General features: G+C 60.7%; 3 protein-coding genes across 9 annotated transcripts; 2 read left to right on the top strand and 1 right to left on the bottom strand.

Annotated features, from left to right (window-relative positions):
* Positions 1-3: 3 nt before the first annotated feature.
* TMC6 (transmembrane channel like 6) lies at positions 4-6,842 on the top strand. 6 transcript variants are annotated; one of them, XM_048323829.1, is made up of 21 exons: positions 4-173; positions 916-995; positions 1,125-1,243; positions 1,575-1,706; positions 1,820-1,978; positions 2,094-2,199; positions 2,298-2,394; positions 2,484-2,735; positions 2,905-3,095; positions 3,176-3,314; positions 3,466-3,621; positions 3,784-3,959; positions 4,109-4,190; positions 4,507-4,604; positions 4,745-4,840; positions 4,948-5,062; positions 5,314-5,447; positions 5,791-5,967; positions 6,156-6,234; positions 6,377-6,455; positions 6,677-6,842. In XM_048323829.1, exons 2-20 carry the CDS (start codon positions 940-942, stop codon positions 6,446-6,448), a joined length of 2,436 nt encoding a protein of 811 aa, XP_048179786.1. In that variant the 5' UTR covers positions 4-173; positions 916-939; the 3' UTR covers positions 6,449-6,455; positions 6,677-6,842. The 6 variants fall into 6 exon arrangements, with proteins under 6 accessions (XP_048179786.1, XP_048179784.1, XP_048179783.1 ...); XM_048323827.1 differs by having other exon boundaries at positions 905-995; XM_048323826.1 differs by having other exon boundaries at positions 779-995.
* Positions 6,843-8,807: 1,965 nt separating this feature from the next.
* Positions 8,808-10,108, bottom strand: ARL16 (ADP ribosylation factor like GTPase 16). The gene is made up of 5 exons (XM_048323702.1): positions 9,988-10,108; positions 9,822-9,877; positions 9,619-9,732; positions 9,297-9,412; positions 8,808-9,143 (listed from the first exon to the last, which is right to left on the bottom strand). Exons 1-5 carry the CDS (start codon positions 10,070-10,072, stop codon positions 8,972-8,974), a joined length of 543 nt encoding a protein of 180 aa, XP_048179659.1. The 5' UTR covers positions 10,073-10,108; the 3' UTR covers positions 8,808-8,971.
* A 14-nt stretch (positions 10,109-10,122) lies between these two features.
* On the top strand, positions 10,123-19,621 carry HGS (hepatocyte growth factor-regulated tyrosine kinase substrate). Of its 2 annotated transcripts, none has more exons than XM_048323700.1 (21): positions 10,123-10,230; positions 10,615-10,699; positions 11,088-11,163; positions 11,572-11,664; positions 13,522-13,645; positions 14,528-14,580; positions 15,030-15,098; positions 15,309-15,433; positions 15,667-15,745; positions 15,833-15,931; positions 16,139-16,234; positions 16,570-16,608; positions 16,692-16,835; positions 16,976-17,186; positions 17,368-17,540; positions 17,680-17,820; positions 17,899-18,076; positions 18,154-18,287; positions 18,543-18,659; positions 18,846-18,941; positions 19,016-19,621. In XM_048323700.1, the coding sequence occupies exons 1-21, from the start codon at positions 10,194-10,196 to the stop codon at positions 19,118-19,120; spliced, it is 2,274 nt and encodes a 757-aa protein (XP_048179657.1). In that variant the 5' UTR covers positions 10,123-10,193; the 3' UTR covers positions 19,121-19,621. The 2 variants fall into 2 exon arrangements, with proteins under 2 accessions (XP_048179657.1, XP_048179656.1); XM_048323699.1 differs by having other exon boundaries at positions 16,973-17,186.
* Positions 19,622-20,260: the final 639 nt, after the last annotated feature.

The raw sequence follows: 20,260 nt of genomic DNA, 5'->3' as shown, positions 1-20,260 counted from the left end.
CGGGGCGGGGCGGGGCTGGCCTGGCCCAGTGGGACAGGGCTCCCCCGCCCGGGCATAGAGCACCGCGCTGGTCCCGCGCCTTATCCCGGTGCCCCGCTCCGTCCCTCCTTCCGCCCCTGTGTAACGGGGAACGGGGAGTGCCAGCCCCACGCCTCAGCCGCCGACGGGTCCCGGTGAGCGCGGCCGAGGGGAAACGGGGGCTTTTGGGGGGCTCCCGCCGCCCCCACCCGGTACCGGGAGGCGGCAAGAGGGACGGGACGGACAGGGCTCGGTAGCCCCCGCCGTCCCCGCGGGTCCGCACCCACGCGAGCCACGGCCCGGACAGCAGGCGGCGGGAGCCCCGGGGAGCGTTCCGTCGGCTCCCGGTATCGGGCGAGCGGGGCCTGAGGGGGAGCCCCGGGGCGGCCACCTGCCCCAAGCAGCCTTAGCCCGCCCCGGGGGAGGCTGCGGAGCCCGAGGGCGGTGAAGGAGGGAGAGCAGGGGAGGAAGGAGACAGCACTGGGCAGGGGAACACGGTGCGGGGCACGGGGGTGTTTGCCCCGATGTGTCCTCTTAGGGCCAGTCCGGGCCCTTCCCAAGCCGAGCTCCGGGACTGGTGCTCGGAAGCTCCGTGCCTGCCCCGGAGGGTCCCGGGACGGCGGGCGGAACCCGCTCGGCGGCGGTACCGCCCTATCCGCCCTCTCTTCCTTCCTGACGCCGAGTTGGGCTGGACCCAGGGTTAGTCCCAGTTTAGCCCCGCAGACGTCGCGCTCACCGCTGCCCCCGACCTCGCACGCAGCGGCTCCGGCTCCATCCCAGTCCCGCAGGCCGGCAGCGCTCGGGAGCCGCGGAAACCGGGGGAGCCGCGGAAACCGGGGGCTGGCGGGGGCCGGCACCAGTGGCGCCCGTCTGCTCACCGTGGCAGGGCCCGTGTAGGAGGGACCCGCTCGGGCCCGCAGGATGTCCCAGCCGCCCTCCATCACTCTCCACGTCCCCGAGGGCACCGAGAGCGATGGGTGAGTGTGACCTGACCCCGCCCGCTGCCCTGCCGTGCCCTGAGTCCTGCATCCCAGGGGCACGAGGCTACGACCCCACGCCCTGCAGGCACCAGGTGTCCGTGCCACCATGTCCCTGTGTCCCTGCAGCCAGGAGCCCAGTCCAGACAACGAGAGAGCCCTGCACACCTCATTCCACCAGCTCATCCTGGAGCAGAGCAGCTTGATCGAGGCAGGTCTGGAGCTGGAGTTGCAGGAGAGGGACAGAGGTAAAGCTCTGCAGCCTCAGCCAGGGCAGGTTGGGGACAATGTGTGTGCCCAGGGCCATCTCCCGGCCCTGACTCTGCTTGGGCCAGCGGTGTCACATGTCAGTGCTGTGGCCAAAGCATTCGTAGGAGCCTGCTGATGCCTTGACCAGTGCAGAGCAGGGCAGTCCAGGGCAGACCAAATCTTGGGGACACAGAAAGCATCCCTGGAGAAGGGGGTACTCTGGGAAAAGCACACACCAGGGCACACACCTAGCCTCTGTGCTGGAGCAGAGCAGCAGGGAAACAGGGATGAGCCATGGGCTCTCTGCATTCTCTGCCTTCCCCCTCCCAGAGTCTCCAGCCTGCTTGGCTACTCCAGATGCCTGTGCTGGAGCCTGGCCAGAGCCTGGGCAAGGTGAGGAGCACCCCAGCTACTCCTCTGCCTCCCTGCAGATCTTGGCCAGCATGCCTAGCCGCACCATCGGTAGGTGCCACCCACTTTCCCACCCTTCCCCAGGTCCCAGAGCCCCTTGGAGAGCTCTTGCGCCTGCCTGGTCCCCCACGGCCGCCCGAGCCCTGCTCTGCTCTGATCCACAGGACGCAACCTTGGGGCCATCATCTCCCAGTACTGCAACCGCACGGCCCGGCTGCGGCGCCGGAGCAGCCGCCCACCCCTGCAGCAGCTCTGCCGCGCGGCGCGGCCCAGCCTGCGCCAGTATGACCTGGAGACTGACCCCACCAGGGCCACGCTGGAAGGTGAGGGTCCCCCAGTGTGTGAGAAGGCAGTGCTGGCCACTGTCCCTACGCTGGGTTAGGGACAGGCATGCTGTGACCTGGCCAGCCGTGTCCCACTGAGCCCCTTGTGCCGCAGACAAGCGGCGCCTGCTGGTAAAGGAGCTGCTGAGCGTCTCACCCAGCCAGTGCAGCCACATGCTGCTCACCATGCCCCTCAGCCTGGCGGAGAAACGCATCCTCCGGTAGGACCCCATCCATCAGCACCAGCGAGGCAGGACTCCCACAGCCGGAGCTGTGCCAGGACCTGTGGTACCCTCTGACACCCCTCTCTTCTGGGCAGGCGGCAACTGAGCAGGCAGAGGGACCCACTGAGGCAGCGCACCCATCACAGGGCCCCCTTCTCACCCTGTGGTTGGTCCAAGGTCTACGTCATCCTTGTAAGTCAGGGGCACAGGTCTGCACAGAGGCTGTGAGGGCTCCAGTGCAGGCTCCAGCCCCACTGCTCTCCCCATTTTCCTTTTCCCAGGGCTGCCGAGGTCTCTGGTACAGGATCCTCTCCCTGCTCCGCACTGCACAACCCTGGCACTATGCCCTGAAGCAGATTGGGGGCCGCTTTGGTTCCAGTGTCCTCTCCTACTTCCTCTTCCTCAAGATGCTCCTTATGTTCAACTTCTTTTCATTCCTCATCCTCCTGGCCTTCGTGGTCCTGCAGGCTGTGTACCCCCCTGCATCAGTCAGCCCCCAGCCCTTCACCGGCCTCGAGCTCCTCACAGGAGGAGTAAGCATGGCCCAGGCAACCCCAGATCAGGGGCTGCTCCAAGCCTGGGGGGCAGCCCCACTTTCCCACTGCAATAATACCCCAGCCCAAGGCTCTGTGTCCCTGAGGCTGGCACAGAGGTGCCAGGCTAAGCAGGAAGCTGCGGGCCCCATGGTGTGCTTTCCTGCAGGGCTACTTCACGCACTCGCTGCTGTACTACGGCTACTACAGGAACGTCACCCTAAACGACCCCTGCACCTCCAGTCCTAAGGGCAGCGTGTGCCCCCTCGCAGCCCCCCTGTTCCCGTACAACTTGCCACTGGCCTACCTGTTCAGCATTGGGGTCTCCTTCCTTGTCACCTGCATCCTGCTGGTGTACAGGTGGGTCAGCAGCACCTGTGGCGCTGCCAGCCTTCCCCTTCACCCAGCCCCAATCCCTGATGCCCTTCACCTCACTGCAGTGTGTCCCGCTCTTTTCGGGAGAGCGTGAGAAGCTCTATGGGGGACTTGGCCATCAAAGTCTTCTGCGCCTGGGACTTCAAGGTGATCCAGAGGCGCTCGGTGAAGCTGCAGTGTGAGAACATCTGCACCCAGCTGAAGGTGAGGAGCTGGGCAATGCAAAACATCCCAGACCCCAACCTTGCACCAGTGCTTTGTCCATCACCCCTCGGGGTCCTGCCACGGTGCAGTGGGATGAAACCTTGCTCTGGACCCAAAGCGGATTTGGCAGCTCTGCCACTGCTCTCTTCAGGAGCTGCTGGTGGAGCACCGCTCCCGCTCCCGCTCCCGGAGCCGCTGCCAGTGCCTGGGGCACTGCATCGTGATATTGCTGGCCTGGGTCCTGGCACTGGGCTGTGTGTCGGGCTGCGTGCTGGCTGTGCACTACTTCTCGGAGCACATGCACATGGTGAGTGCCTGGGGTCGGAGGGACAGGGCTGGGATACTGGGGGGAGAGGCAGGGACAGCCCCACTGCAGCTCTGCTCCTGGCCTGGGCATTTGCTGCTCTCCCCAAGGACACCACACCTGGCTGCCAACAGCTGTGCACTCACCCCAGTACCTGCTCACCAGGTTCAGCAGGAGCAACAAGCACAGGGCAGTGGCAGATGGCAGCAAGAAGCCATTCTCCTGGTCCTGCCCCTTGTGGTGTCCCTCCTCAATGCGTTGATGCCCCGCCTGTTCAACTTGCTGGCGATGTGGGAGAAGCAGGACTCCCCGGTGACACAGGTCTACGTGGCAATCATCAGGTGGGCTGGCTGGGGCCCTGGTGGATGGAGCGTGCTGCACGTGCGCCTATGGCAGGCAGGGAGGCTTTGGGGCCAGGCACCCCATCTTTGGGGCTTGGCCCCTCCACCCCCTGGGCTCAGGAGCTTCTGGCACTGTTCCTGCTCCCCAGGAACCTCATCCTGAAGACGATGGTTCTCATCCTGCTGTGCTCCCAGTGGCTCAGCCGGAGTGTTACCTGCTCAGCAGAGGAGGTCAGCACCACTGCCCCAGAGCCATGGAGGGCTGGGCTGAGCTTGGGGTTGTGCAGGGAGCTGGTGGCTTCTTCTTTACTAGATATCAGGGAGAAATTCTTCCTCGTGAGGGTGGTGAGGGCTCTGGCACAGGCTCCCAGAGAAGCTCTGGGTATCCCCGGAACTGTTAAAGGCCAGGTTGGACAGGACTCAGAGCATCCTGGTCTAGTGGAAGGGTGTCTCTGCCCAGAGCAGGATGGGGAAAGAGATGAGCTTTAGGGTTCCTCCCAACCCAAGCTATTCTGTGATTCTGTGCCACACTTGATTGTCTCCCCAGTGCTGGGAGACGTGTGTGGGGCAGGACCTGTATCGCTTCATGGTGATGGATTTCATATTCACCTTGCTGGACATGCTCTTCGGGGAGCTGATCTGGAGGTAACGTGGCCCCCCACCTGTGTGGCATCCCTGCATGGTCCCAGCTCTCCGGTGCACCCAGGCTCTGCTGCCATCAGAGGGGAAGGTGGGGTGTGAGGTCCCCCCAGGCAGTGTGGGAGCAGAGTTCCACTTCTACCCAGGCTAATCCTGGAAAAGAAGCTGAAGACAAAGCAGAGGCCAGAGTTTGATATCGCCCGAAACGTGCTGGAGCTGATCTATGGGCAGACCCTGACCTGGTGAGATGTTTCTGCCTTCTGTGGCTCCTTCCTCTGCTGGCAAATGACCTGCAGTTCCCAGGAGCCCTGTGGGTGCTGTAGCTGTGCCCACCTCTGTCTCTCCTGAGGCTCAGACCCAGGCAAGCTCATCTTTCCCCTGCTCCCAGGCTGGGTATTCTCTTCGCTCCGCTCCTGCCAGCTGTGCAGATGCTGAAGCTGCTGCTGTTGTTCTATATCAAAAAGGTGTGATTCCCCCAGCCCTGCAACTCCCCATGGGGTGAAACTGCAGTGACGCTGTGCCCTGTCACCATCAGCCTCTGCTGCAGCAGTGGTGCCACATGAAGCGGCCTCGTGCTGGTGGGACTGAGTGGGGGTTTCTGGGGATAGGATGTCCCCGAGCTCGCTTGGCTCCCAGTGGGTGGGAGGAAGGGGACAGCAGGGTGTGGACTGCCCTCCAGGAGTTGGCAGCCCGCAGGACTGCTCCCTGTCCACAGACCAGCCTGATGTGGAACTGCCAGTCCCCCAGCAAGCCCTGGCAAGCATCACGCATGAACACCATGTTCATCACTCTGCTGTGCTTCCCCTCCTTCCTGGGTGCAGCTGCATTCCTCTCCTACACCATCTGGTCGTGAGTACCCACGAGGCCACGGCTCAGGGCACAGGACCCCTGGCTGCCTGAAGAAGGAGGGGTTGGGGAGACCATGGCCCCTGTCCCTGGCATCCCCCAGCTGCAGACTATGAGGTGCCGCCCCAGGCAAGGGATGTGCTTCCCGTCTACTGGCCTGTGCTCACTTCTTCCAGCTGTTCCTGGTGCAGGATGCAGGGATGAGGACCCCCTTGTCCAGCCCTGGGGATGCTGGGGACAGTGAGGCTGGGTCCCTGGAGGGCTGAGACAGGCAGTGCCCTGGGCTGGGGGCAGCAGTTGCTGGGCTGCTCATTGCTCTGAACGCCCTGTTGGTCTGCTTGCTCAGGGTGCAGCCATCAGAAACCTGCGGTCCCTTCCGGGGGCTGGAAACCATCTACAAGTCAGGGAAGAGGTGGGTGCTAGTGCTGGAGAAGTCCAACCCCAACATCACCTGGTTTGCCTGGGTCTACCAGCACCTGTTGGAGAACACCTGGCTCCTGTTCTTCATATCCGTGGCCCTGATGTGAGTATGGACCCGAGCCCAAGGCTGAACCCTGGGCCCTCGCTTTGAGGGTCCTGCTGCCACAGCCCTGAGTGGGGCTGGGAGCCAAGGTGTCACTCCGCAGCCCTGTGGCCCATCCCAGTGCCAGGAGCACAGTGTCCCTCAGCTTCCTGCCTGGCTGCCACCATCCCATCCTGCTGTCATTGCAGAGCTGTGATCTACTTCAACATCCAGGTGGTAAGAGGCCGCCAGAGGATCATCCGCCTGCTCCAGGAGCAGATTGCCAAGGTGCGTGAGCACTGCCCCTGCCCATCTCGGCTGCTTCATAAGCCTGGTCCAGCCCCAGGACTGCTGGTTCGGGCTCTGGCCCCATCAGCACCGCCACTGAGCCACCCCACTGCTGCTCACTGCACTGTCTGTGACGTTGCAGGAAGGGGAAGATAAGATATTTCTCATTGAGAAGCTTCACTGCGTTTACAAGCAGAGAGACAGATGCTCCTGAGTCCCAGGTGAGGCCAGCGTGAAGGGCAGTGGGGCGGGGCTGCCAGGGCACCCAGAGCTCAGCCGGGTGCACAGATGTTCCTCTGCCTGTCCCAAGGTATGCACGGTCCTTGGTGTTGCTGTGACCCAGGGACAGGGAAGGGGATGGAGGCAGGTCTGGGACAAGGAGGGAGATGACACTTAAGAGTCTCCTCTCCCACATGGGATCTTAGGGACTCTGTCCTCTTAGTGTCAAGCCCCACAGGAAGGAATGGGATGGAATGGACTCTGCTTGCAGCTGGGACTGAATCTGTCCACCACAACACAGCGCTGGAAGCTGGGGGACAATGGAGTGCTGAGGAAGATCCTCCCTTCTTGCCATGGTCAAGGACCCATTGGGGCATGTCACTGGGAATGCTGCATCAAAAGGATGCAGGTGCTCCTGCTGCCTGGAGCTGCTGGGGTGCAGTAGGTACAGGACCAGGGCTGCTGTCACAGCAGGGCACAGCTCCGTGCAGGACTGCCTCCCAGCACAGCCCTGCTCCATGGCTGGTCACTACTTGCAGAGAAAAGCTCTTCAGCTCTCCCTCCTGCCAGTGTGCCCTGCACTGTTTTCAGAATCCTTTGGGGACCCAGCTCCAGCCCAGTGCGAGAGCAGCTGGCTGATTCCGGTCCCACAAACAAGGTCACGGGGCCACCCCCAGCAGCCCTGCACCCACTGCACTGGCTGGTGGGACAGACTTGGAAGAACCACTGTGATGCTGAGTACTGGGCTGGGCAGGGACCGTGTGGGCTCAAGGTGACCTGGCCCATTAAAGTGCTGCTGTGCAGGAGTGCTCTGGCTGATGTCTGGACCTGTTGGGCTGGAAGCGGGCAGGTGGGGTTGGTGTGTCAGCGGTGCTTGTGGTGGTGACTCAGCAGCAGTGTCAGGGTGTGCTCAGGCTTCTTGGCACCGCAGGGATGCCTGGGGCAGAGCTCAGTTCAGCCCACACTGCTGGAGCAAAGGCCACTGCCACCCCACTTGCCACTCACCATCACGGTGCAGTATCTGCAGCCCCCAGCACCAAGAGCCACTCCTCTCCATGTCATACTGTTGGCAGCTCCAGGCCCTGCTATGGCAGCTGCCCTGGTGCCACAGCACTGACAGGCCCAGGGTAGGGTGTGCTGTGGCGTGTGCCAGGCGCGGGCAGCCACCCCTACCCTATGACTTGGCACCAGGGCTGCCGGGTGAGGCAGCTGCCTGCCCAGCTGGGCTGGGCCAGGCCATCAGCGTGGGCACAGGGCAAGTTACCAGCACGGACAGACACTGCTTAGTGGTGTGGGCACAGGGCAGGTTCTCTATACAGCCCCATCTCTTCCTGGGGTGCATTAGGAAAAGCATTGCTAGGAAGTCAAGGGAGGTGATCCTGCCCCTCTGCTCAGCCCTGGTGAGGCTACAGCTGGAGTGCTGTCTCCAGCTCTGGGCCCCTCAGGACAAGAGGGACATGGAACTCCTGGAGCAGGTCCAGCAGAGGCTACAGAGATGATGAAGGGACTGAAGCATCTCTCTAATGAGGACAGGCTCAGGGAGCTGGGCCTGTTCAGACTTGAGGAGAGACAACTGTCAGGCGGCCTCATGGTCTGTCAGCAGGGAGGTGTCAGAGGATGGACCAGGCACTGCTCCATGGTGCCCAGCAATGGGCAAAGAGCAACAGGCAAACTGATGCACAGAAGTTCCACCTGAATATGATCCTGATGGGTCCCCTCCAACTTAGCACATTCTATAATGTTCTATTAGAAAGAACTTCCCTGTGTGGGTGACTGCAGACTGGAACAAATTGCCCACAGAGGGTGTGGTATCTTCCTCACTGGAGATAGTCCAGAACTGTCTGGATGCAATCCTGTGTCATGTCCTCTGGGATGACCCGGCTTGACTAGAGAGACTGGACCAGATGAACCACTGTGGTCCCTTCTTCCAATTTCACCCATTCTGAGATTGCCTGAGCCCAAGTGAGCGCTGGAGAGCAGCTGTGGGCTGGCACTTGCTACAGCTTGTGAGACATCCCTGACTGAAGCACCCCAGTCACTGGCCTTGGCCTAGCTCCTGACACCCACCCAGGTCACCTAGTCCTTCCGCACCTTCCCCCAGCTCACCCCCACACCTTCCCCCAGGTCACCCCACTGTGCCTGGGCTGGCATGAGGCCCACATGCACTCAGTCTTAAACCCAGGGAGTCTTACCCACCCCTGCCGTGCTTAGCTCAGCTCAGGTGCTGCTGCAGCCTCCAGCCCCACTGCAGGAGCCTCTCCTGTGCCCAGAAGTGCCAGCACAATCTGGCCTCTGCTTGTCCCTTCCCCAAAAGCCCAGGTTTTCCCCCTGAGCACAGGGCAGCCACCAGTCTAGACAGTTTGGTGGGAGTTTTACTGTGAAGTCCCACAGGGATCCAGTCCATCAACAGCCCAAGGCACTGTCCTGGGCTCTGCTCCCAGCCCCAGGCAGGGCAGCTGCTCCTTCGCCACCTCCTTCCGTGACAGCAGTCCTGGGCTGCCACCTGGCAGGGCTGGGGTCAGGAGGGGTCTTTGAGAGCGGTCCGAAGCCACTGCAGGACATCGGCCAGGCCGGTGCCATCGCGGGCACTGGTCTCCAGCATCGTGATGGGCTGTGTAGCACAGGACACGATGTCCTCCATGCGGAACAGTGACTTCATCTCCACCAGCGACATGTAGCAGGGCAGATCACTGCAATGGGGAGAGGGGGGGCTGCATCAGCCAACCACGATGGCTCCCCTGCCCGGCCCAGCCCTGGCTCAGGGGTCTCCAGCCTGGGAAGTGCAGCAAAGCACAGCTGCTGCTCCCTGGCACCCCCACCCTCCGGGTAACCCTCTTCCTCACATCTTGTTGAAGAGGACCAGGACGGGCACAGAGGCGAGTGGCGCTGCAGAAAGGACAGAGAGCAGCTGGATGCAGGACGAGGAGACCTGGGTGGGGTTGGAGGCATCCACCACGAACTGGAGGGAAGAAGGCAAAGCGGGGTGCGGGTGTGCCGAGAGCAACCCCGGGCCGGGCTGGGCCAGAGCAGACGCGGAGGAGGGAAATCCCACCACGAGGCGAAACCGAGGGGACCGACCGACCCCAGCCCCGGAAGGCCCTCTCCCCGCGTCCGCGTTCATCCCTCGGGACGGTGGCCCCGGGACGGGTTCCCAGTGCTGCTCACCAGGAGAGCGCTGCACTCGCTGTAGTAGCTGGGCCAGATGGGGCCCAAGCAGCCGCCCAGCTCCCGCACCGTCACCTTCCGCGGCAGCCGCAGGTCCGTCAGGTTGGTGCCCACCTGCGGGACAGGCGCCCGGCTGGGTGCGGCCGTGCCCCGGAGCCCCTCGGCCGTCCCGGTGCCCCTCGGCCCCGCCGGGCCCCACCTACCGTGGGCAGCGTGGCCGGGGGCTCGCCCAGCTCCGCGGGCTCCTCGGCGCTCAACTGTGCCTCGCGTTAAGGACACGGCGGCTCCAGGAACGGGACGGGGACCCGGCCCGCCCCTCGCTGGTCCGTCCCTCCCCGCCTCCCCGGTGCCCCCGTGCCCTACGGATATGGCGCAGCCGCCGCACCAGGAGGCTCTTCCCGCCGCCCGCCGCCCCCAACAGCAGGAACGTGGGCGGGGAGCGCCCCGCGGCCATCGCGGAGCCGCCCCGCGGAAACGGCACCGCCCCGGCGGAAGCCGGAAGCGGAAGGGCCGCGGCGGGGCGGGGGCCGGACCGGGCCGGAGCGAGCGGGCCGGGCCGGTGGCGGGCGGACACCATGGGGCGCGGCGGCGGCACCTTCGAGCGGCTCCTCGGTACCGACGCGGCTCCCTCGGCGGGCGGGACGGGAACCGGGTCGGGGCGCACCGCTCGGCCGGGTCGAGGTCCGCAGCGCTCGGCCCCGGGAGCAGGCGGGCCCAGAGCACGGCACTGGCTGGGCCGGGTTGGGTCACGGTGCCGCAGCCCAGTGCCGCCCGGGAGGAGCGGCAGCGGCGGGGCCGAGGTTACCGAGCGCCCCGGGGTGTCTGAAGTGGGAGGGTTGGTGCTTTCTGGGTGAAATCGGGGGTTTATCCCCGAGCCTCGGGGCAGCGCCACGCCCCGAGCGCTCCCAGGGACGCGTCGGTGGCGGAGCGGAGCCGCGGGGAGCAGCGGGGGGAGCAGCGCGGCTCACGGCGGCCTGATGGGTTTGTTCATTGCAGATAAGGCCACGAGCCAGCTCCTGCTGGAGACAGACTGGGAATCCATCCTGCAGATCTGCGACATGATCCGTCAGGGAGACACCCAGTGAGTGCTCCTGGGCTTTCGGACGTGCTGTGGGCACAGCTCTCCTGCCTGCCTGCACAAGGAAGGAGACCCTTCGAGGGTCTCGGACCTGGCAGCCCGTGGTAGCACATGTCTCATTATACGCTTCTGTAAGAGCATCAGAGGGGCTGTAGAGCACATCCTGATGTGCTGGTGTGCTTCCCGGACCCTGGGAGCTGCCGATTACCCCTGGCCTGAAACTCAAGCTTGAATGTGCTGATTCCTTCCCAGTTTTACTCAGTGAATCATGTACCTCTGAGTTAACTGAGCCCTCATGTCAGGGTGGGGATTGGTGGGTTGTCAGCAGCAGGTGGGATCTCCCCTCAGATCCTTGATCCCCTGAGAACATATCTCCTCTTCCCCTCCCCAGAGCGAAATATGCCGTCAATGCCATCAAGAAAAAAGTGAATGACAAGAATCCCCACGTGGCCCTGTACGCGCTGGAGGTAACGGCACCTGGCTGGGAGCACTGCAGGGGCTTCTTACTACCTGCCTTCAGACTGCACAGGTTACTGCAGCACAGCATGGAGCCAGCCTCTTCCTGACTCTGGCACAGAGGTTTTGGGATGATCAGCCCAGGGCCTTCATGCTTTAGTTCCACCTCGGCTTTGGAACAGGCAAAGCTGAGACTGGGGCTGCTGTCCCTGGGGTTGGTTTCCACAGAGCAGAGTCCCCCAGCCCCGCATGGAGGTGAAGGACAGCTGGCTCACAGTGCAGGGAGTGGATTGACATGGCCCCAACACACCTCATTGCTTAAGTAGTGCCCCATGTTCAGCCTGTAATGTGTACTGGGACCTCCACAAGTTGCAGGGGAGGCAGGAAGCTGTGGGCTGATGTTGCCTTGGCCCTTGCAGGTCATGGAGTCGGTGGTTAAAAACTGTGGCCAAACAGTCCATGACGAGGTGGCCAATAAACAGACCATGGAGGAGCTGAAGGAAATACTCAAGGTAAATAGGTTTATTTTACTATCTTTTTTTTTTTTTTTTTCCTGTGGAAAAGCAGCAGCAGCAGGAAGAAATGTGTGTGTCGTCTCTTGTATTCCCTTTGGGTAAGGAGCAGAAGGGAAACTGGAAATGCGCTTTAGAAAAGAGCAAACTGTCATGTGGTGTGAAGGGGTGGATGTAGACAGTGAAGGAGGGCTTCTGAGAAGAGGAAATGTGGTGGGAGCAGAGGTTTGTCTGTACTGTGAAATGGCAGGAAAGTGCTGCAGAGGCCTGGGCCATTCCATGGTAAAGGCTCCTGGATACAACACTTGAGTTGGGACAGCAAAGGAAACCGGGTGATAGCCTGGCTCCTGTACCAAGGACCTGGGCAGTGGCGAGGTGAATTCCCTCTTGTGGAACAATGTGAGACACATAGGCAGGTAAAGCAACAAAGGAGAAACCAACTGGAGCTTCCTCTGTGTCACGGCCATTTCATTGGCATGTCAAGTTGTTCAGGAGCTCTGCAGGATGTGACCATGGCTGCTGGCACTGACAGGTTGTTGTTACAAGCTATCACCAGTCTGATACCTGCTGGAGCTTCATGTGTCCTTGGACTGGGGAATTCTATGAGTGAAGTGGAAATGAGAACTGTCTCCAGCTCCCAACTCAGAACAGCAATGCCCAGACAAGAGCTTGTTAGCATCATACTGTTCCTTCCTTACAGCTGCTGTCTTCCACCAGAAATAAACAAACAGGTGACCCAGATCCTTGGAGGATGAGCTGTGTGAGTCCTGTCACCTTGCACACCGAGCAGGGTGTCTCTCCTGCCACCTTCCTGCTAGGGCTGACTCAGTCTCCATGCAGGATCTTCTCCTGAGGCAGGAACACTGCCATAGCATGACACCTAGGTGTGGTAGCATAGCTGCTCCGAGGGCTGAGGACATCGGATCAGATCCAGGGATTTTGTGGTTTTCTCAGTCCTTGCCTGCCTCAGGAGTTTCACAACTGCCCCATTCTCCTCCCACACTTGGAACTTTGCTGCTTGTGAACACCTGATGCTGATAAAACAGTCCACGTTCTGATGAGGTTCAGGGCTGTGACATATATGGAATGCAGGATTTTGCCAATTGTTCTAGAAGTTGGAGTTCCAGGAATTGTCAGTAAGTGATGCTGTGTGGGCCAAGGTCTTGGCTAAAATCAGAGCTTGACAGTGCTCCTATGCTTCCTGGGGATTTCTGGAACAGCCAGTCATGTGGATGTGATCACTTGGTCAGCTGACGACATAGAGGCTCCGAGGCTGGCTGAGGTCAGAACAGGCTTGCCAACTTTTCTCCAGTTCCTTGAAGTGTGATGCAGTTGCCCCTGCCTCCAAAGGGCAGCTGTCCCAGCTGTCCTCGCTGTGTCACATCCTGAGATGGCTTTGAGTACTCCTGAACTGGAGGTGCTGGCACCCTCCAGGCACCCCCCACCACTGTCAGTGGGCAGGCAAGGCGGGCTGTGCTGTACTGGGCAGCTGGGGGTCCCATGGTGTTCTGAGTGTGGGGTGGGCAGCTCTTGTGTGGGGGTGGACAGAGCTGCTGGGCAGGCCCCAGAGCCACTGGGCATTTGCTCTAAGCATCAAGGCCACAGCTCTGTTCAGTTGGTCTGTGCTGCTTTGAAGGACGTTTTGTTGTTTGTGCTGGAGGGGGCTGCTGAAGGGGTCTGTCCTCTGTGCTGTGCATTGTCCTTACTGCAGATTTCTGACAGCTCTTACCTCTCCTGAGTACTCTAAAGTCTGTCTTTCCTGAGTGGTATTTCTGGCTTCTCTTCAGGGGGTTCACACCATCCTTTGGGTTTCAGAGGCATTTTCTCAGATGTTTTTTTCTCCTCCTTCCTGTGCAGAGGCAAGTGGAGACAAGTGTCCGCAGTAAGATCCTATACCTCATCCAGGCCTGGGCTCATGCCTTCCGCAATGAGCCCAAGTACAAGGTGGTGCAGGACACCTATCAGATAATGAAGGTTGAAGGTGAGGACTGTTGTCACAGGTGAGGGGACACCTGATGAAGCAGCTCTGCTCTGCAGGAGCCTTGGCAGTTCCCTGCCTGATGCGAGCAAAATCCGGACTTGCAGCACTGAGCTCTTCCTTGGTTCCCAATACCCAATGAACCCCTCAGGGTGACTAAATCCCGCTGCAGAGATGGGACAGTCCCGTGGTCCCAGGACCAGGGCTGCCTTGCTGTGGGCCTCCAGCATACCCAGCGCCTCAGGGCTGGCAGGAAGACCTGAAAAGCAGGAACTGCAACTTTTCTTGGGGAGACTGGCAGCAAGTCATCGTGTCCTCTGGGAAGGGATTTGCTGTGGGGCAGTTCCTTCCTCACAGGCTTTTGTTCCTGCTCCCAGGATGGGTCCACGCTCCCACTTTCTGACAGTGTTAGTGTGACATTTTCCCTTCTGTCCCAGGACAGCAAGGGCAGGGACACGCTGCTGCCTCTGCTTCCTGCTGTGCACCAGAAACTCTGCAGGCAGTGGCAGAAGCTTGGAGGGTCAGTCCCCCATCCTGAGCTGGTGCTGCCAAACTCTGGCCCTTCAAGGACTGAGACTCATAGCCTTGCCTGCCCATCCAGTGGGCTTTTTATCCCCCTCAGTTCAATGTACTGAGAAATAATAAGCCTTATCCAGAGGCCTGTGATGTCCCTTGTGGCAGTGTAAGGGAAACAATTGGCCCTTGACCAGTACCTCTCTCTGACACACCATGGCTGAGGGGTGCCTGCTGGTGTGTCAGAGGGAGGTACTGGTCAAGACAAGAGGTGGTGCTGACCTCGCACCCGTAGCATGAGCTTGCAGGCACCGTGGCCTCCCTGTGCCAGAGGACTCCTCTCACAACGGGACTCCGTTTCCTCTCCTGCAGGTCACGTCTTCCCGGAGTTCAAGGAGAGCGACGCCATGTTCGCTGCCGAGAGGGTGAGCTCTGTGGTGGGGGGGAGCAGCTGGCACTGTGGGACAGACCTGTTTCCCCATCCCCTTCCTGCCAAACCTGCAGGTCTTGCATTCCTCCGTTTTGTGTGGATTGGAGGCCTTGCTGGGAGAACTGACCAGGACAGGGAGTCAGACCCATCATTCCTCCTGCTCACTGGCCCTACAGCAGCTTGGCAGGCTGGACGTGGCAGCAGGGCACTGCTGAAGTGATTGCTGTGCAGATGCTTTCCTAGCAAATCTTGTACTGACTGGGAAAGCATCACAATCTCTAAGGAACATGAGATAACTTCTGGGGATTAATATTTCCTGTGGAGCTGCAAATGCCTCCAGTCTCCCTCGTGAGGCATGAGAGCCTTGTTAGCCATCAGAGCTCCTGAAAGGCTCAGTGCAGACACACTCCTCCCTCCTTATGCAATTTCCCTTGACCCTGACAGGCTCCAGACTGGGTGGATGCAGAGGAGTGTCACAGGTGCCGAGTGCAGTTTGGCGTTGTGACGCGGAAGGTGGGTGCTGCTCCTGCTCCTCTGGGTTCCCTGCTCTACACAGCCCTTGGGACTTGCAGAACTCCCTGCAGGACTTGCTGTGTGGAAGTGTGTTGGGGACAGACCATGTTTCCTGGCTGCTGGCAGGGAAATGCCAGGAGTGTCTGAGTGATGTTGGCTAAAGGAGAAGGAATGTCTTGCCACCACACTCATGTCTCTCGTCCTTCACAGCACCACTGCCGGGCCTGCGGGCAGATCTTCTGTGGGAAATGCTCCTCCAAATATTCCACCATCCCCAAGTTCGGGATTGAGAAGGAAGTGAGAGTCTGTGAGCCCTGCTATGAGCATCTCAACAAGTCAGTACCCTTCGTGGTGGGTTTCTTTGCCTGTGACAGGTGGGACCGTGAGGGAGGAAGCATGGTGTGGAGCTAGCTCCTTGCAGAGCACAACGAGGGCTCCCCAGGCTGTGCAGGCTGGGCTGGGCCCTCTTCCTTCCTGGGAGTGGGGTTTGCCACTGGAACATTGTGCAGAACTGGGCTCTGGTGCAGAGGAAGGAGCATTCAGTCCATACTGTTACCTGTCACTACAGGAAAACTGAGGGTAAAGCTGCTGCCACCTCTGAACTGCCCCCTGAGTACCTGACCAGCCCCCTCTCTCAGCAGTCCCAGGTGAGTGGCTGCCCCATAGGTGATCTGGTGATCCCGACCTGTTTGTTTATTCCATTACTGACCACCTCCTCGTCTTTCCACTTCCAGCTGCCTCCAAAGCGCGATGAGACAGCTCTGCAAGAGGAAGAGGAACTCCAGCTGGCTATTGCCTTGTCTCAGTCAGAGGCTGAGGAGAAGGAGAGAATGGTTTGTTCCCTGCTGGGATCTGAGAGGGGTTGTTGCTCTTCGGCCCAGCTATGCTGGGCCATAAGAGATCTCTGGACATGTCCTGATGTGAGCGAGGCTCAAAGCCTGTGGAATGAGAGGGTGAAAGCAGAGCCAGGCACAGGCTGTGTTGTGGTTGGTTTGGAGAAGCCTGGACTCTATCTGAGTTGGCAATTTTCTCTTTTGCAGAGGCAGAAAACAACCTACTCCATGTACCCTAAGGCTGAGCCCACTCCTGTCACATCATCGGCTCCCCCAGCCAGCACGCTCTACTCCCCGCCTGTGGTATGTCCGTGGCAGCTCCTGTACATGAAGTGGCTGGACACAGGCCACTTCCTGAGCCCGAGTCTGCCCTGCTTGTGTCCAATTTAATCCCCATTCTGAGGGAAAATATTTGCTCCATTCAACCCCTTGCTCATTCACTGTGTTTTGAGCAAGAAGATGTGTTCTCAGCTGGCACTTACTTGCCTCCACTGCCTCCCAGCTTGTGTCCCCTTTGAGGCTCTCACTGTTGCTCAGCACTGGTGGTCATACATGGCCAGGTCCGAGCTGAACATCTGTGTGGGACCTGGGGATCTCTGATTTTGCTGAACTGCATTTCTCCGTTTGTCTCTTTCCAGAATTCCTCTGCTCCCTTGGCCGAGGACATTGACCCAGAGGTAAGAATCCTGGTTCTGCTAGTCTGCAGCACAGGCTTGCTGCTGCAAGTCAGTGATGCTCATCTTCCTTCTCTTCCTGGCAGCTGGCTCGGTACCTGAACCGTAACTACTGGGAGAAGAAACAGGAGGAGGTTCGCAAAAGCCCCACGCCGTCAGCACCCCTGTCCCTGACGGAGCCAGCTGTGCAGCCTGGGGAAGCCCACCCTGCCCCTCTTGGGGTGGTTGAGGTAAGAGGGCACCCGGGCCTGGGTCTGGCACCTACCGAGGGGCAAGAAGCACCCTACTCTTTGGCTCTGCAAGCTGGCTGCTGTCTCTTGGCACTGGGAGGTCCCAGCTGACAAGGCTGCCCCATCCTTCCTTCCAGCAGCAGTACCAGAACGGTGAGTCCGAGGAGAACCACGAGCAGTTCCTGAAGGCACTGCAGAACGCGGTCACCACGTTTGTCAACCGCATGAAGAGCAACCACATGCGAGGCCGCAGCATCACCAACGACTCTGCCGTGTTGTCCCTCTTCCAGTCCATCAACAACATGCACCCGCAGCTGCTGGAGCTGCTCAACCAGCTGGACGAGCGCAGGCGTGCGTGGGAGCTGGGGGAGCTGCTGGCCCTGGGCGTGGGTGGGCAGCAGCCAGGGCTTCCACCGTGTCAGGGTTCAGCATTCCCATGACACAGTCTCACTGGAGAGAAGCTAGTGTGGAGTGCAGAGACAGTCTGAGTGCTCTGTCCCCATGTTCCTGAGGCTGTCCCTTCCCTCCCCAGTGTACTATGAAGGCCTGCAGGACAAACTGGCCCAGATCCGGGATGCGCGTGGGGCTCTGAACGCGCTGCGGGAGGAGCACCAGGAGAAGCTGCGCCGTGCAGCGGAGGAGGCGGAGCGGCAGCGCCAGATCCAGCTGGCACAGAAGCTGGAGATCATGAGGCAGAAGAAGCAGGTGAGGCAGGGAAGCATGTCCAGGGTGTTCCAGGCCTGCCTGCACCGTGGCCCAGCTCAGGGCTGGCAGGGATGGCTTCCCTGGAAGGAGGGGTTGTGTGGTGGTATGGCTCCCAGCCACCACAGCCCTGTTCCCACAGGAGTACCTGGAGATGCAGCGTCAGTTGGCCATCCAGCGACTGCAGGAGCAGGAGAAGGAGAGGCAGCTGCGCCTGGAGCAGCAGAAGCAGACCATCCAGATGAGAGCCCAGATGCCAGCTTTCTCACTGCCTTATGCCCAGGTACAGCTGCTGGGGTAGGCACCCCCCTGTCAGGTTCCAGGAACTGTGGCCTTAAACTGGCTTTCCTCCTCCCACCAGCTCCAGGCCATGCCCGCAGCCAGTGGGGTGATCTACCAGCCCTCTGGGCCCACCAGCTTCCCTGGCACCTTCAGCCCAGCTGGCTCCGTGGAGGGCTCTCCCATGCACAGCGTGTACATGAACCAGGCTGCACAAGGGGGAACTGGGCCCTACACGGCCATGCCCGTCACCGGGACTGGTACGTTGGGCAGCTCAGCCTGTGGGGGTAGGGGTGAGCCCAAGGCAGTTGCTCCAACCTCTGCTCTCTCCACCCAGATCCCAGCATGGTGAATGCCTACATGTACCAGCCAGGCGCCAGCGGTGGGCAGGGGCCTCAGCAGGGGCCGGCGGTGCCCACCACTACTCCTGCATATTCATCCTACCAGCCCACACCCACACAGGGCTACCAGGCAAGTGAGGCAGCGCAGCCTGCAGCCAACTGGGACAAGGCCTGGGGTGTTCTGTGGGGCTGGGCAATGTACCCCAACTCGGCAATGGGATCTCTGAGCAGGAGGGAGGAGGGGCTGGTTGGTTCCAGATCTCCAGATCTGCTGCTCTTGCTGTGGAAGTGGGCTGGAGTCAGATCCAGTTCTGGGCACAAGGGCCTTGTTTGGAGATGTGAGCCATTGCTGCCTGTGCCACCTCTCACCAGCCTCTCCCCACAGACTGCAGCCTCACAGTCGCAGAGCATCCCAGCCATCTCCCAGGCACCCCAGTCGGGCACCATGGGCTACATGGGCAGCCAGTCTGTCTCCATGGGCTACCAGCCCTACAGCATGCAGGTGAGCGCTCCCTGCTTGGGCATGGGGGGACAAGCCATGAGTGGGCTCCAGCCCATGGAGCCATCCTCAGGGAGGTCTGGTGGAGGCTGGGGGCTGTCACCACTGCCCTGTGGGTACTGCCGCCACTGCCCTGTGGGTACTGCATGTACCCCAGCCCCTCTGACACCCACTCCCTTGTTCCCATAGGGTCTCATGTCTGCCCTGCCAGGCCAGGATACAGCTCTGAGCAGCCTGCCAGCCCAGCAGTCCTACCTGCCTGGGCAGCAGCCTCTCTACCAACAGGTGAGTGCTACCAGCCCAGGGTGTCAGGACCCAGTGGGGCATCTGTGCTAACGAAGCTGTTTCCTCTGTTCCAGGTGGCCCCAGCTGGGGGGCCCCCCCAGCAGCAGCCCCCACCAGCACCTGCCCCCGGGCAACAGCCCCCAGGCAGCGGAGAGGCCCAGCTCATCTCGTTTGACTGATTGTGGCCACAGGGCACAGGGGTCTCGGGGGTCCTGTGGGTCCAGTGTAACACTACTCTTCATCCGAAATCACTCTGTACTTCGACTACTCGTCCTGTCCCCCGGCCCCATGTCCCAGGGGCAGCGGGGCCATAGGCTCCTACTACCGGCTTTGGGGACCAAGGGGCAGGGGTGCAGCCCCCCCTGCCCTGCAGCCTGCCCTGCAGCCTGGGGTAGCAGCCCCCCGGCTCACCCACTCACCCGCAGCTGGTGGCCCCTGGGGCCAGGTGAGAGCTCGGCCTGTCCCTGTCGTTGCCCGGGGGCTTGTGGCTCAGGCCCCAAGGGTGCAGCGCTCCAGCCCTGCCCGGTCCCCGGCGCCAGCTCTGACCCATCCCTGCTGAGCCCCGCTCCCCGCAGCGCCCTCACGGGCCCGGGGCCCTTCGTTGGGCCGGGCCTGTCCCCGTCCCCGCCCCTCGCAGGGGAGACCGAGCGCTACCGGTGACAATAAAGCGTTGGAACGAAGTGCGGCCTCGTGTGCTGGGCGGGGGCGGGCATCCCGCCAGCGGCCGGCGCCTGTGGCTGCCAAGGGGTGGCGGCAGCTCCAGGGTGCGGATCCCTTCGTACTTGCCCTCGCAGTACCGGCCAGCTTCAGCTCCATTTCAGTTTTGGCCACATAAGTTTCCTCTCTACAGAGTCTAGAATGTTTCTATGCTGTAGATGCATAGTCCTAAATTATTAAGCTTTATGGAGCCTTAGAGTGAATTACTGCAATTAGTGAAAGTCAAAAAGGTAAAATGACAAGGATTTCAGACTTTGTTTTTGTTTGTTTTAGGTTGCACTCATGCTTCAATTTTACCATTAACCATGGTGTACAGTGTAGAAATATAACCAATTCTCCTTCCAAGCATTCTGGAGAGGAAGTAATTTCTGTTCCTTCGTAAATGAAATTTTTTCTACTCTTTTTTAGAACTGATAATTATAAATAGTAATGGATTTATTATGATCGATCTCGCTTTTCTATTCTGCCCGATTTTGCCTACAACTCCCACTGCAGATCGGTTTGCCCTACCTCTATCACTATTGGCTCTCTATCGGTACCGGGCGCCGCCCACCCCGGCCCGAGCGGCGGCGCGGGGCCCGCCGGGAGGCCGGGGCGGAGCG

The sequence above is a fragment of the Corvus hawaiiensis genome, chromosome 19, assembly GCF_020740725.1.
Source record: "Corvus hawaiiensis isolate bCorHaw1 chromosome 19, bCorHaw1.pri.cur, whole genome shotgun sequence".
Taxonomy (NCBI): Eukaryota; Metazoa; Chordata; class Aves; order Passeriformes; family Corvidae; genus Corvus; species Corvus hawaiiensis.
This window is presented reverse-complemented; position numbering and strand designations above follow the sequence as displayed.

What these genes read in the sequence shown, in the direction of transcription:
- ARL16 (XM_048323702.1), bottom strand. Translation starts at nt 10,072, where the DNA reads ATGGCCGCGGGGCGCTCCCCGCCCACGTTCCTGCTGTTGGGGGCGGCG. An exon ending in CCCCGGCCACGCTGCCCACG is followed by an intron (nt 9,733 to 9,821) that starts GTAGGTGGGGCC and finishes CCTGTCCCGCAG; the next exon opens with GTGGGCACCAACCTGACGGA. An exon ending in CTGGTCCTCTTCAACAAGAT is followed by an intron (nt 9,144 to 9,296) that starts GTGAGGAAGAGG and finishes TCCCCATTGCAG; the next exon opens with TGATCTGCCCTGCTACATGT.
- HGS (XM_048323699.1), top strand. Translation starts at nt 10,194, where the DNA reads ATGGGGCGCGGCGGCGGCACCTTCGAGCGGCTCCTCG. An exon ending in CTGAGGAGAAGGAGAGAATG is followed by an intron (nt 15,932 to 16,138) that starts GTTTGTTCCCTG and finishes TCTCTTTTGCAG; the next exon opens with AGGCAGAAAACAACCTACTC. An exon ending in TCATGAGGCAGAAGAAGCAG is followed by an intron (nt 17,541 to 17,679) that starts GTGAGGCAGGGA and finishes CTGTTCCCACAG; the next exon opens with GAGTACCTGGAGATGCAGCG.
- TMC6 (XM_048323829.1), top strand. Translation starts at nt 940, where the DNA reads ATGTCCCAGCCGCCCTCCATCACTCTCCACGTCCCCGAGGGCACCGAG. An exon ending in TCTCGGAGCACATGCACATG is followed by an intron (nt 3,622 to 3,783) that starts GTGAGTGCCTGG and finishes CCTGCTCACCAG; the next exon opens with GTTCAGCAGGAGCAACAAGC. An exon ending in TTACCTGCTCAGCAGAGGAG is followed by an intron (nt 4,191 to 4,506) that starts GTCAGCACCACT and finishes TTGTCTCCCCAG; the next exon opens with TGCTGGGAGACGTGTGTGGG.